Source organism: Vigna unguiculata, chromosome 8 (assembly GCF_004118075.2).
Source record: "Vigna unguiculata cultivar IT97K-499-35 chromosome 8, ASM411807v1, whole genome shotgun sequence".
Taxonomy (NCBI): Eukaryota; Viridiplantae; Streptophyta; class Magnoliopsida; order Fabales; family Fabaceae; genus Vigna; species Vigna unguiculata.
In genome coordinates, this window is record NC_040286.1 from 20,669,694 (window position 1) to 20,684,070 (window position 14,377).

The window sequence follows — 14,377 nt, forward strand, 5'->3', positions numbered from 1 at the left end:
CTTTTAAATAATGCATGAAATATTTTAAAATGATTGTTTAGATCACCTAACTTATTATTTTGTAGTGTTAGTACGTTTAATAGAAGAATTAAATACGTGTAATTGTCCAACAGTTGAGATCATATTATTTGTGTTTCAGTTCAACTAAAATAAAACGAATGACATATTAGATACATATATAAAAAATAATAATTTATTTGAGTATCAATTCGCAGCAAAAGTTTATGGGATTTAGTTAGTTTTATGACAAGATACTGAAATAAACTATAAATAACTGCAGAAATGTTATTTTTATTTTCAGCATTATTGAAATATGAAGAAATGTAGACAGTGACAGTCCAAGGAGACAGATAGTTGGATTGGAAGTTTGGAAGATATGAACACTCCAACCCCTTCATTATTTAGTACCTTTCCCTTTCCCTACAACAACTCATCTTCTCTATCTTTCAACACTCTCTTGCATCTTCTTTATCAAAACATTGTTTCATCAGAATGATCACACTGTACCATGTTGGCTAAATCAATTCCTTTTTTAGAACCAAAGCACACTTCATTGCTCAAGCAGAAAGCATCTTCATTCACCTTTCTTTTCGTCTGGTTTCACCAAAGAACATTCCACACTCCACCAAACTTTTCTTGGTGTCCACTTTTTTTCTCATAAACCATTATTTCCAATTCTTCACTCACAAGGACTTGTGTGGAGTGGAATAGTAGTGAAAGACATTGCAGCAACATGACAAATCAACACCCCATTTTGCATTTGTTTCTCTTGTACGTTCTTCTCAATGCAGCTCGTACGAGTTGCAAATCCACCATTGAGCCATGCTCTGATACTAACTCGTGCAATGCTCTTCTTGGCTACACCCTTTACACTGATCTCAAGGTGTCTGAGGTTGCTTCTCTCTTCCAAATAGACCCTATTGATCTTCTCACTGCCAATGCCTTTGACATCTCCTACTCTGATGTAGACCATCACATTCTCCCTTCCAAACTCTTCCTCAAGGTTCCTATCACATGTTTCTGTGCTGATGGGATTAGAAGATCAGTGTCTACCCATTACAGGACTCGTCTTTCTGATACTCTCTCTTCCATTGCAGATTCAGTGTATGGAGGTCTGGTGTCTCCTGATCAGCTTAGGGAGGCTAATTCCATAGCTGACCCTTCGCTGCTTGATGTGGGCCACAACCTTGTGGTGCCACTTCCATGCACATGCTTCAATGGCAGTGATAATTCTTTGCCTTCTATTTACCTCTCCTATGTTGTAAAGCCAATGGATACTTTGGCTGCCATTGCAGCTAGGTATTTCACCACACTTACTGATTTGATGAATGTTAATGACATGGGGAGTGCAGTTATCTCTGATGGAGATATTCTCGCTGTTCCAATTCCTGGTAACACTGATTGTCTTTCTACTAATGAAAGGATTTTACTTTGTAGGACAAGTGACGACTTGTATGAAAATGTTTTTGTTCTTTTTCTTCGTTTATGTTTTCATGCATAATTACAAAGCGATGATCATATTTTAACTTCCTTATGTGGGGTATTTCTTCACTAATTTATGAGTAAACCTTTTATATATGCCTGTTCCGAATAACAGTTCCTGTTCAAGTTTAGGTTTGTCAATATATTGTGAATGTGAAGCTTTTAAATTGGTGAAGACGAATTTTTTGGGCAATGTCTGCGATTTCCTCGCTAAAGTAGGGAGGATAATATTGCTTGTGCTTATATTGTATTGCATAATCAATCACTAGTTGTTCTCTTGTTGTTGTTACAGCTTGTGCATCAAATTTTCCAAAACATGCCACTGATTTTGGCTTGCTTGTCCCTAATGGAAGCTATACCATTACAGCTAGTCACTGTGTGCAGTGTAGCTGTGGACCACAAAATTTAGAGTACTAACTGAGCTACTTTTTTTTTTCTCCTGTTGCAATTTATTCCTTCTCCTATTTTGAAGGAAACGTAGATTTCTCTTGCTTAGAGAATGATCTATTACTAAACTGTTGTTCATCTGGGTTTGACTCTACCTGCAGTTTATATTGTATTCCCTCTTCTCTAGCCGTCTCTTGCTCCAGCATGCAATGCAAAAGAAGCAATCTTACACTTGGGAATGTAACCGTGCAACATATGAGCTCAGGTTGTAATGTGACATCGTGCAATTATGATGGTTTTGTCCATGGCAACATATTAACAATGTATGTTTATCCTATGTGCTTTTTATTGTATGATTGGACATTTCTATCATACATTCTGCATGTTAATCTTAAGCTTATTCAATCTTTTTCTTGCCACCTTACAGGATGGCCTCATCTCTTCAGTCTCATTGTCCAGGTTAGAGTTTAGCTACAACTTTTGTATAATTGAACTACAAATTTGTGTGAAATTCCATATTCTTTTTCTAGTTGTTGTAATCCATCACAATAAACATTGTTTTTGTCGATCAGTATCCTAGTTTCTATTCCTTTGTCCCCATCACGAAAAAATGTGATGACAACATGTAAACTGAACTGATACTAAAGTCCTAACCTTTGACATTCCTTCTAAATATATTTGAAATTATGCAGACCAACAACGATTCCCTCCACTTAGAGCGCCACCTTCATCTGTTGCAAGGGAATCAGTTGTTGCATACGCTCCATCTGTGTCACCATCACAGCCACCATTACCGTCACAGTCACCATCATCGGCATCAGAAGGAACAGGTCTAACAGCACCCAAATCTTCAGTCATGCCTGCAACCAGATCATTTCCAGTATTCTCACCTGCAAATGGCCATGTTGGTAGGATTTCTTCTGCTGCTCCCTCTTTGGTGAATCATATTCCCATTTTGTTGCCCTCATTTATGTTGTTGCTTATAACGTTGATGTAATCTTATGGTCCTGTGGCTTTGTAATCTTCTTAGTTTTCTGGTGGGTTCTGTTCTGTCCCATTGCTTTGTTCACAGATGCTCTATCTGTTTTAGTTACTGATTTGTGATGAAATCTAAGAAACAATGGTATCTCAAGTTTCATCAAACAGTTTTCCTTTTATTATTTGGTGCTTTAGTGTAATTATGTTGTCCTCTTTGCATTGCCTTTTGACAGCTAATTGTATGTATTTGTCAACTCGACTCTGTTTTACCAATTTTCTATTTTCAATCACTTTATGTGAACTAGATGGTTATTTGATGTTTTATGTAATATTCTTTTTGTACATGACAAAATAATAAATAGAAACTGTCCTGTATACAAATTCTAATTTGGAAAATATTCAAATGATTACTAATTTTTACCATTTCTCTTACTATCTTACATTTACCGACACATTTCATTTTATTTTCTTTTTTGAATTTAATTAAAAATTGAACAATGTGGCAGATGAAAGTGGAAATTCACTTTCGTGTGTGGACTGAAAAATTCTCACTCACCTTACCCCATTCTTTGAAACATTTTGAAACAAAACTCCTTTTCTTTTCATTCCGAAAAATTCCCACTCTCTCACCCTTACCCCATTCTCTTTCTAATAAAATCCCTTTCCTCTTCACTCTAAAAAATTCCCAAACCTCTCACTTCCATTTAGAAATCCCATCCCATTTGTTGTAAATCAAGTATTGGTTTCCATTGTGGAAAAACTTTACAAAAAAATAAAACAAATTTGGAAAGTGTAGTTGGATACAAAATTCCTTCACAAACTTGGTGGACCCTAGGCTGTGCACACCCCATTTGTTCTAAACCAACTATTTATGCATTTGCGTGAAAACTTTCCCAACACATATTTTAAAAATTAACTTGGAACCCAAGACTAAATAAGGTGTAACCCACCAACGATTTTTTGGACAATTTTAGAAAATATTTGGAAAGTGTAGCTGCATACATAATTGCCTCCCAAACTTGCTGGATCACAACTTGTGCACACCAATAACTCACCCATCAATGTTGTTGTAACCCATCAATGTGATGGGGTGTGTTATTCGTGTGCACAGGCTGGAGTCCACCAAGTTTGGGAGGTAATTGTGTATCTAGCTACACTATCCAAATAACTTATTTTATCTTTGTCTATAACGTCGTTGGTGGGTTACAACTTAATAGGTCTTAGGTTGCAAGTTAAATTTAAAAATTGCCGAGGGAAGTTCACCCACAAATGCACAAATAGTTGGTTTAGAACAAATGGGATGGAGTGTGTTGTTGGTGTGCACATCTTGGGATCCACCAAGTTTGGGAGGCAATTCTGTTATCTTATTTTTGCCCAAAAAGTCGTTAACGGGTTACAACTTAATTAGTCTTGGCTTGCAATCTAAGGTTCCATATGGGTCAAGAAAGTTTTCCCACAATTCAACCCAATACATCGTTTAGAACAAATGGGATGGGGTGTGTTGTTGGTGTGCACAACCAGGGGTCCACCAAGTTTCGAAGGGAATTTTGTATCCACTTGCACTATTCATATTTGTTATGACCTTTTTGTCCAAAAAGTCGGTTGTAGGTTACAACTTAATTGGTCTTAGGTTGCAAGCTAATTATCCATATGGGTCAGGAAAGTTTTTCCACAATGGAAACCAATACTTGGTTTAAAACAAATGGGATAGGGTCTCTTATTGGTGTGCACAATCTAGGGTCCACCAAGTTTGGGAAGGAATTCCTTTTCTAGTTTCAATTTCCACAATGGAAACCAATACTTGGTTTACAACAAATGAGATGGGGTGGGGTTTCTAAATGGAAGCGTGAGAGGTTTGGAAATATTTTAGAGTGAAGAGGAAAGGGGTTATGTTAGAAAGAGAATGGGGTAAGGGTGAGGGAGTGGGAATTTTTTGGAGTGAAAAGAAAAGGAGTTTTGTTTCAAAATGTTTCAAAGAATGGGTAAGGTGAGTGAGAATTTTTCAGCCCACACACGAAAGTGAGCTTCCACTTTCATCTGTCACATTGTTCAGCTTTTAATTAAATTCAAAAAAGAAAATAAAATGGAATGTGTCACTATACGTAAGATGGTAAGAAAAATGGTAAAAATTAGTAGTCATTTGACCATTTTCCTTATTTGTATGAAATAGATATTTTTTATGTTATTTTATTCATAGATCCAACATCATAACACCTCTGGACTACTCACAACATTTTTTTTATTGTTAAAATCATAAATATATTAATGACTTTTAGTGAAATTTTTACTTATTAACTGAAAAGTTTATAAAAAATGTTATTAATAACGTTTATTTAATAAAAAGAGTAACATTTTAAAAAATGTTACTAAATCTCTTTTTAGTATTATTTTTTAAAAGTAACTATAAATTTTACTACAAATTTTTAATAATATTTTTTAATAAAAGGACATTTTTAGTAAAATATTATTAATATGAATATTTTGTAGCACATGACTAAAAAGTATACAAAATTTGTAATACACAAGTAAAAAAATGAAAAAAACCAATTATTCAAAAAAATGTCACAAAAATAAACTATTTTATTCAAATTCTTTATTTTAATAGCTATGTGGTATATATGTCCACATTATTTATTTATATATCTTTACACAAAAACTACTCTATTATAGTCAGAATATTATCTGGTCAAACTTATAAGCGATAAAGATTGCTCAAAACACCCACAACATCCATCCAGTTCAAAAATAAGTTAATTTCAACTCAATCTTCAAAATTACAAATTAACCAGAAGTACTACCACAAAGTTAAAAAACAAATAATCCTTTGACATAATGAAATGCAAATCAATAAAATCTGGCACTCTTAGGTCTCTCTAGCTAAGCAAAATATTGTAGTTTTTTTTTCTTTTGAGTGACCAAATCACTAACCAGTGTATGCATCCTTTCAATCTAATGATTTGACAAGTGTTAAAACAACTAGGAGAGGATAGGAGAATCATATTTTATTATTGCTAAGTATTATTTTGAAGATTATCTAACAATGATAAATGTCATGCTATACTACTAAGTATATTTATACGACTTTTTCCACTTTTTCAATTTGCAAATGCAACTCTTTGAAAATAGGAAATAATTTGAAAAAGAAAACTAAAAATTGAAAAGTAACTAAGAAGTAACGACAAAAAATATCAAAAGTAAACAAGTTGTAAATACATAACAAAGGTTTTCATCCTTTATACAGTGCAAAAAAAATACAGGACTAAAACACCAAAATTAAGTCTAAGTACTCATGGCATATCTCATAGCTATGGCCAAACACTTTTAAGAAGAGTTGGAGTCATTTATGCAAGGTGAAGCAAAGTTCTATCTATTACGCCATTTTGGAGTATCTCTAGTAGATTAGGAATATTTAGACCTTGTATTAAAGGTCATGTAGTGTTGGATTTCTTTTAGGCCTTGTATTAAAGGAAAAAGTTGTATAGGATTTTTGAACAATCTTGCTTAAGTTGTAGGGCAATGTTTGCGTCTAGCTTAAGCTAATCTTAGGTGATTAATTTTGTAACCTTAGCTTGGTGGAAAGACATAGTGGCCACATGACAAGCTCTTAGTGGAGAGTTTTCTTACAAAGTTAGTGGTCATGTGTCACTTTCTTAGTGGGGAACTTTTGCTAAAGTGGCTTTCCACATGGCACTCTAGAAGTGGATAGATTTTCTAAAAGTTAGAATGTTAAATCTCATGCTCTCCTTCACTAAGATGGAATTTTTAGGTTTAGTGCAAGGTAGCATTTTTAGGGTTTTTGGTTCACATTGGACACACCTTAGTCTATAAATAGAGGTGCCTACCCCTATGTATTTTCACCTATGAATTGTGTAATGTTATGCTGCAAAAATTGTGTCATACTACTCATTTAGGTCGCCAAAAGACTAGAGCATCTCGTGTGGTCTCCTCTAGCCACCCTTTTATGGAGTTCACCTAACCTCTCTTGAAAATACACTAAACACCACCATAGCATTCCTAATTGCTTGAGTCATATAACTTGGAGGAGGATGCACCATCTCACCACCCCTAAACACCATAAAACTGAGACACCCACCACCCTTTTCCATAGTTTCTGCATCATCATCTTCCTTGGAGGTCTCCATCTTCGCTTGAGTCATATAGCTTGGAGAGACCTCCTCTATCAGGTACCCAAGAAAGGAAAATCAAAATTCATACCAAAATAATGTATCAATACACAATCAATGCATCCATTAAACAAACTCATTTCCTATTTCGAATTAAAAGCCAACTTTCTTCACCATGTTTAACACAATCACCTTGTTTCATATATGCTCCCGTTTGACAAGTCACACAATTATCATCAAACACAAACAAAAAGGGTGAGCTTAAAAATGAATAACCAAGCATTATAATATAGACATCTCATTTCTTAAGACCTTTATACCATGAGGTACATAGGCAACCCTAGTCTCATAACCTATATGAGACTAGCACATCCAATCGTATCATGTACACACTTGACCATGGCCTTAATGATATCATATGCTTCCACAAACCTATCGGCTCGTGGTCCAACCTCTACGAACCTCCCCGCTCGTAGTCCAACATATACAAACCTCCTCACTCGTAGTCTAACACGCTTGAACACATCTAGTTACAAACCTCCCCGCTCGTAACACCCTAAAGTGTGAGCACAAAACATACGAACTCCCCGCTTGTATCTCCACACAAGAGTACAACCAATATGAACCTCCCCGTCTATATTAATCACACGTTCCAACTCAATTACGAACCTCCCCGTTCGTAATACATGTAAGCAATATCCCAAACTCAAGGTCATCTCCACTAGACATCCAAAATATTTAAAATTTGCAACCTACCTCTATAGCATCATCTGGAACCGCCTAAGCACTGCTAGGCAATGTTGCACAGCAGACCGCCTGACGATCTCATAATGTTGTCGGGCGCCACGCCTCACAAGACCCCCCTATTTGTAGCTCTCGTTTGGCGGTCCAATCCACACCACCAGGCACTACACTAGTCACGCGAATTTATTGGTTTTTACACCCAAACATATGTTTTACCACACCAATCATTCAGGCACACATCAAAATACCAAGTTGCATATTTCATACAATTCAACATGCCTCAATTTATATTTTCACAGATCATATGAATCAATCATGTATAAGCACACATACATTCACAACTTTGTCTTATATTAATAAATACAAATATTTAATGCTACTTCATACTCATAATAGCATTCACAACCAGCAACATCCAGTATACCTTAATGCATGTTTATGTAACTCAATATTACTCAATCTTAATTCCACACATTACATACACATTATCTATTTATATACTTGCACTCACCAGTAAGGTTATCCCAACATGTGAAATAAACAAAGAATACTCATGTTCATGGAGAGGTCAAAATAGAACCTACCTCCAACTCATGCCACATTGGACTTACCTCCAAAACAGTTTTTGCAACATCCCATTTATTCAAATGCATCATGCCCAATCGAGTTTAGCATCATCATACAACTATATTCCATGCATTAGATCCGTAACGATACAATTTGTCCATTTCCTATCACTACCACATGTATGAGTCAAAATAAACCTCAAAAGAACCCAAACCCACAATCATTACAGCCAAATCACGAAGTGCATCTACGCATTGGGTTGTTGCCTAGCAGAAAGCATGTACTGCCAGGCGGTGCATCAGATTCTGGGCAGAACCTAGGTTTCATTGCACTTGCAAGAAAAATTAAACCCCAATAACTTGACCTAGTTATCCATTTGCACAAAAACCACATCAATCACATTTCGAGCATCATAAAAATCCAATTACTCATATAATTTCAATGGTACGACAATTAAACCCTAATTATCATGTTTCCAATTCATTCCCAACCCTAACGCGAACCCCTCATGTTCATGCAATCATCCAATCATCAATAATGGAAATTCTCAATCAATTACATCAATAAACAATCACCTAAGGGTACAAGAATTTACAAAAAATCCAAAGATACCATAGAAACTAAAAAATGCAAAACACGAACCAACCCAATTCGTGTCACCTAGCGGCCCTTCATTGCTGCCAGGCAATTTCTGGGCAGAACCCCAAAACTAGGTTCTTATAACATGCGTCACCTGGCGGGTCAAAAACACTATTAGGCGATTTCTGGGCAGAAACCCATAAACGTGATTTTACAATGCAAAATGAAAGAGAAAACATGCCTCTAGGCTTCAACATATCACGGAACACATAATTCATCTAAAATCATGTAGGTGCAACTCCTCTTACCTAGATTTCCTACTCCTAAAAGTGCTCCAAGTGTTCCTCTTGCACAACTTTGATCCACTCTTGTTTCCATCGGCGAACTAGCCCTCTAATCCTCTCCTTAGGTCCTTAATTCGTGCCCTAACAATTTCTCTCATTTGTCACACCAGTATACTCTATAATTTTCCTCACCAGACTCCTCTTCCTTCAGCCTTAAAACTAATTAAATAAATCAAAAACGAAAATTAAAAAGAATAAAGTTAATGGCCACTCAAGTGTTATTACTTAGTGTCTCTTGCACCATAATTGTCACTTTTCTACCCCTCTGGCTTATAAAAAAACTATTAGGATTTTTAGGCTCTCCACAACTTAGCAAAAAATAATAAAACATGAAAAGGAACAATTTAGCGCTAGGCAAGGTTCAAACTCACATCCACCCAATTACCAAGCATATGCACAACCAACAAGCCATTACATGTTTCATGACATTTCATTCACATATACAATTATAAAACCATATCACATGTCCACTAGTGCAGATTTGACATTTTACTTCGCCTTATAGGCCTCGGTTGCAGCTAAACCGAAACCTATAAGGAGGCGGTGGCATTTTTGCAATTTCGTCAGAATTTTGGCCTCTGGTCTTTAAGGATCGAGGCAATAAAGGGGGCTTTAGGCCTCGATTACAAATGAACCGAAGCATATAAGGCAGCCCAGTTTTCAAATTTTCAAAAATGCCACCAGCATCAGGCTTTTGGCCTCGGTTCTTTAAGGACCGAGGCAATAAAAGGAGCTTTTGGCCTCAATTAGTAATTGAACTGAGGCCATAAAGTCAGCATCAGGCTTTTGGCCTCGGTTCTTTAAGGACACTACTATTCATCATCTCCCCAACTCTCTTCTCTCTACGCAAATTTCTCCGCTCTACCACCATCACCACGCTCCGCCTCCGTCGCCAACCAGCATCCGCCATCAATAGTCGTGCATCGTCGCCTCCGTCGCGCTGTCCAGGTTCACCGATTGCAAATCACCTCCTGCAGCGGGTCAGTTCGAAAACTCTACGCGAACTTCGTTGCCACCACCACCACGCTCCGCCTCCATCGCCGACTAGCATCCGCCATCAACTGTCGTGTGTCGTCAATTAAATCTTTGTCCCTCGCTCCTGGTGAGTTCGAAAAATTGGTTTCCCTACGCGTTTTATTGGTTTTTTTTGCCATTTTGGTTCGTTTATGTTGCTTTGATTTTTCTTTCTATTATGGATTGTAATAGCTTGAGTTTGTGGTTTTATTTTTCATTATTAGGTACTCTTGCATTGTGGATTTTTGAATTCTCAATTGTGCATCTTCTTTGAATTTATTTTCTTCTCAGACATCATTGGCAATTACTTGTGGTTTCCCTAAGGGAGAACCTTGCTGTGTGGTTTTGCTTTTTGCATCGCCCTCCCCCAACCATCTTAGACAAGTGATAGATTGGTAAGAAACCTCAATCTCAATCTTATGAATATGACATGTTAAATAAAAGTATCCTAACTTATTCCCTTTATCACAGTTCAATTATTGGACATAACATGTTGTTAGGGAGATCAACGACTAAGGCAAAAATGTCTTGCATGGTGCTCCCTCCAGGTTTTATATTTCTATCCATATATTTATAATTGTTTCATTTGATTTTCTACCTTAATTAATTTTAATGTTTTTGATACAATGTAGTGTAATAGACAAACCAATTCATATGAGTGCGGTTACTATATAATGCAATGGATGACAACCATTGTGCGTGCTCGTATTACAACTAATTGGAAAACGGTAATATATATTTGAATTAAAACAATTACTTTGCAATATACTAAAGTTTGGTATACTAAAGTTGTTTTTCTATATACTAACTTAAGTTAATGTTAATGTCTTATTTTGTAGACATTCAAGCGTCCTGTGCCAATTCCCACGAAGTCCATAAACTTTGGTAGGATAGCATGTGCAAAGTTCATAATTCAAATGTACAATAGTATTGATTAGGACATATGTATTTGGATTGTGAATATTCCAACTATCTTTTAAATATTTTTGGATTGTGGATGTTTGAGAAAATATTTTGTTCTGGGTTGTGCTGTTCTGTGAAAAATATGCAGGTTTAAATGTGGAAATCACAATAAAACAAAAAATTTATTTAAAAAAATAGCAAAATAGGCCTCGGTTCTTACCAAAACCGAGGCCAAAAGTGGGTATATGGCCTCGGTTCATACCATAACTGAGGCCAAAGGTCCTGCAAATTTTTTATTTAAAAAAAATATTGAACACCTATGGCTTCGGTTCTTCCAGACCCGAGGCAGAAAACAGACTCTATGGTCTCGGGTGATAACCGAGGCCAAAAGGGAGTTCCTTTTGGCCTCACCCCAATATGCTTTGGTTCTAAAACCGAGGCAGAATCACGAAAGTAACCGGGGCCAAAAGCCCTCACTGCACTAGTGGTCTATGCACACATGTAGAAGAAAACAATTAATTAAAACATCACACTAATAGCATACATAGGATTCAAACTCAAGACCTCTGAACACCACCCAACCAATTAACCATTTGATCTACCATTGCTCCTTGTTCTAACTTAGCAAACCAATTCTTTTAGATGTACTTCCAATCCACAATTATGGTTAATGAAATATTTATTCTTTATTTAATTTTCCCAGGTCTTAGATCAACCTCAAATCAAAACCAACCTCTACCTGTGAAGGTTGCACGTTTAAAGATTGAAGTGTTTAAGACTATTCATGATGAACTCACTAGATGATACATTAGATGACTACAAAGTTGATTTTGGTGCATTAGGAATGAGTAATTCAATGAAGAATAATCTATATGCTAAACAAGAAGATCATATCAATATTTTTTCAATATCAAGTACCTCCATATACGACTCAAGAATTAAAGGAAATAAATTTATTGAAGATTTGATTGAATGAAAATCAAAAGAAGAAGACATAAAGATTATATTGAAGATCAATGTTGAAGATTTGAATATTATATTTATGATACAAAGATCACATATGTAGATGCTAAAGAAAGAAATATATTACATATAAAGAGTGAAAGGGAAAAATCAACAAGAATATAACCTGAAGATTATTTTGAAGATTTTGTCTATGCTACAACATCCATATATATTAAAGAGTGATTGATGTAGGATTAACTTGATTCCTTTCAAAATTAAGAATATGGTGAGGGTTGATTAAGAAAACCTAGTAAAAATTTCCATTAGACATTAAGATAGCAAGTTATCTAGATGTGAGGTGCATTTCACAAGGCTCTAAAGAAGAAGAGAGGTGGATTGATTCAAGAAGCAAAATGAAATGAAGAACAACGCATAAATGTCGAATATAAAAGAAGAAGAATGAAATCATAAAAATGGAAAGACAAGAAAGGGAGAATGTGAGAAGCACGCCACTACAAGGCTAGGCTAGAACCCATGGAACCTTGAAGATGAGTGGAAGGTGTCGCCACTTGAGTCTAGCTCAAGATAAAGCTTCTCAAAGGAGGATACTCTCACAAGGTTCAACACAAAGGTGTCTATAAATTCCAAAATGGTCAACCCTTTTACAAGTGTTAGAGGACCCCTTATATAGAAGTGTTTAGGGGTCTCTAAGCAAAGGTACATAAGTTCCTAAAGGGCTACAAAGTAAATAAAAACACTACAATCTAAGGCATGTTAAAGATGCTTCTTGGTCAAGGCATAGGAGGCACCTATTTATAGATTCCTCTAGATTCTTCTAGGTGGATTATTGACCAAGACATATGGTCACTCATTCTAGATGTTTCTAGAATTCCTTGCTTCATCTCTCTCCTCGACATATGCTCTCCAAATGCGTCACTTGTCTCCCATTTGTGCCACCTTCTAATTGTCCTACAAAATAAGTAATGTGTATTAACATGTTGGCTTAAGTTAATGTAACCTTGAGTCAACAAGTTAACCCTAGGTCAAGGTCAACAAGTCAACTAAGAATAGTCAACCAAGCCAACTTCATGGAAATCAAAGTAAAGTAATACTAAATAAAGATAGAGATGGATAAGCCTCCCCTTTTGTCATGCTTCTTGTAACTCTCCTTGGGATGGCTTCCATGGTGCTTGATGTGGTGGTCATGCCTTCATTAGTGATTAAAGAGAAGACCCAGAAAAGGAAACACAATTAAATCAAGAAAGGAAGAAATGAAAAACTCTAGAGATAATATCACAACCTTTGTTAGCACTTCATTTTTCATTATTTTTCCTTTCTAAAACTTTCTTTTTATTTTAAATAAATATTAGTTTGTCTTTAATTAAGTAGTTTTTGTTGTTTGTCTAGGAAAATAGAGTTTTCTTAAAATTGTGGTAAAAAGGTGGTTTTTAGTAGACTTTTGTTGCCAATAAATTTAGTTCTTTTAGAACTTCTCTTTTAATAAATTAGCTTTGCCAAGAAAACCCTTATCTTTGCTGATTTGTATGTGAGCCATTTAATCCAATTTTCTCTTTTTGCAAAATAGTCCCTAGTAGGTCAACTAAAGCTTTTGACCAAGGCGTTGGGAGCTCTAATACAAGCCAACCCTTGACGTTAAAGTCCTATGTGCGAGAGTTGATTCGAGAAGAGAGAGCGAGGTTGATGGAGGCTCGAGATCGGATGCACGAGTTTTTTATCCAAGGGAAAAACCTGATTCATGATCGAGGTTGATGCGTGAAGAGATTGGGGTAGATTCGTGATGAACGAGTGGTAGGAGAAGTCAAGTTGAGTAAGGGCTGCCATTCAGGTTCAGATTTGGGTTGAGGAAGCAAAATGGGTTAGGGTTTTGTGATTTACTTTTGTTTGTGAGGGGGTTTTTAAGGTGTGAATTACGTTTTGTGAAAGGTGAGCCTTGGATGCGCGAGAGTTAAAAAAATGTTGTGAGGGCTAGGGTTCTCATGTTCTTGGGTTCCTGTGAGCGAAAGATTGAGAGTCATTGTATAGGGGTTACTCACATTCTGATGAGCACAAAGTTGTCGGCGGGATTGAGTCTTCCCTAGTGTTCGAAGTAGTTATACATGACCAACCACGAGCACAAAATGGTCGGGGCTGATCTGAGTTAGATTTTTTGCACCAATCTTATTCTTAGATTTCTCTTTGTCTCAGTTTTTCTTTAGTTCTAATGACATGCACTTTGCTTTTCAGTTTCAAATTCTGCTCCTTAGTTTTTAAGTTTGCTTGTTTAAGTTTACTTGCATCTTATGTTTCTCA

General features: G+C 36.1%; 1 protein-coding gene across 1 annotated transcript; it reads left to right on the forward strand.

The window, feature by feature from the left end:
- The first annotated feature begins 429 nt into the window (after positions 1 to 429).
- On the forward strand, positions 430 to 3,096 carry LOC114195523 (lysM domain-containing GPI-anchored protein 1-like). Its single transcript, XM_028086027.1, has 5 exons — positions 430 to 1,391; positions 1,775 to 1,892; positions 2,031 to 2,192; positions 2,297 to 2,328; positions 2,562 to 3,096. Exons 1-5 carry the CDS (start codon positions 734 to 736, stop codon positions 2,864 to 2,866), a joined length of 1,275 nt encoding a protein of 424 aa, XP_027941828.1. The 5' UTR covers positions 430 to 733; the 3' UTR covers positions 2,867 to 3,096.
- The last annotated feature ends 11,281 nt before the right edge of the window (positions 3,097 to 14,377 follow it).

Excerpts from the sequence above, each read along its gene's own strand:
- LOC114195523 (XM_028086027.1), top strand. The coding sequence starts at position 734 with ATGACAAATCAACACCCCATTTTGCATTTGTTTCTCTTGTACGTTCTT. Across the intron at positions 1,392-1,774 it reads TCTCGCTGTTCCAATTCCTG|CTTGTGCATCAAATTTTCCA; the intron begins GTAACACTGATT and ends TTGTTGTTACAG. Across the intron at positions 2,329-2,561 it reads TCTTCAGTCTCATTGTCCAG|ACCAACAACGATTCCCTCCA; the intron begins GTTAGAGTTTAG and ends GAAATTATGCAG.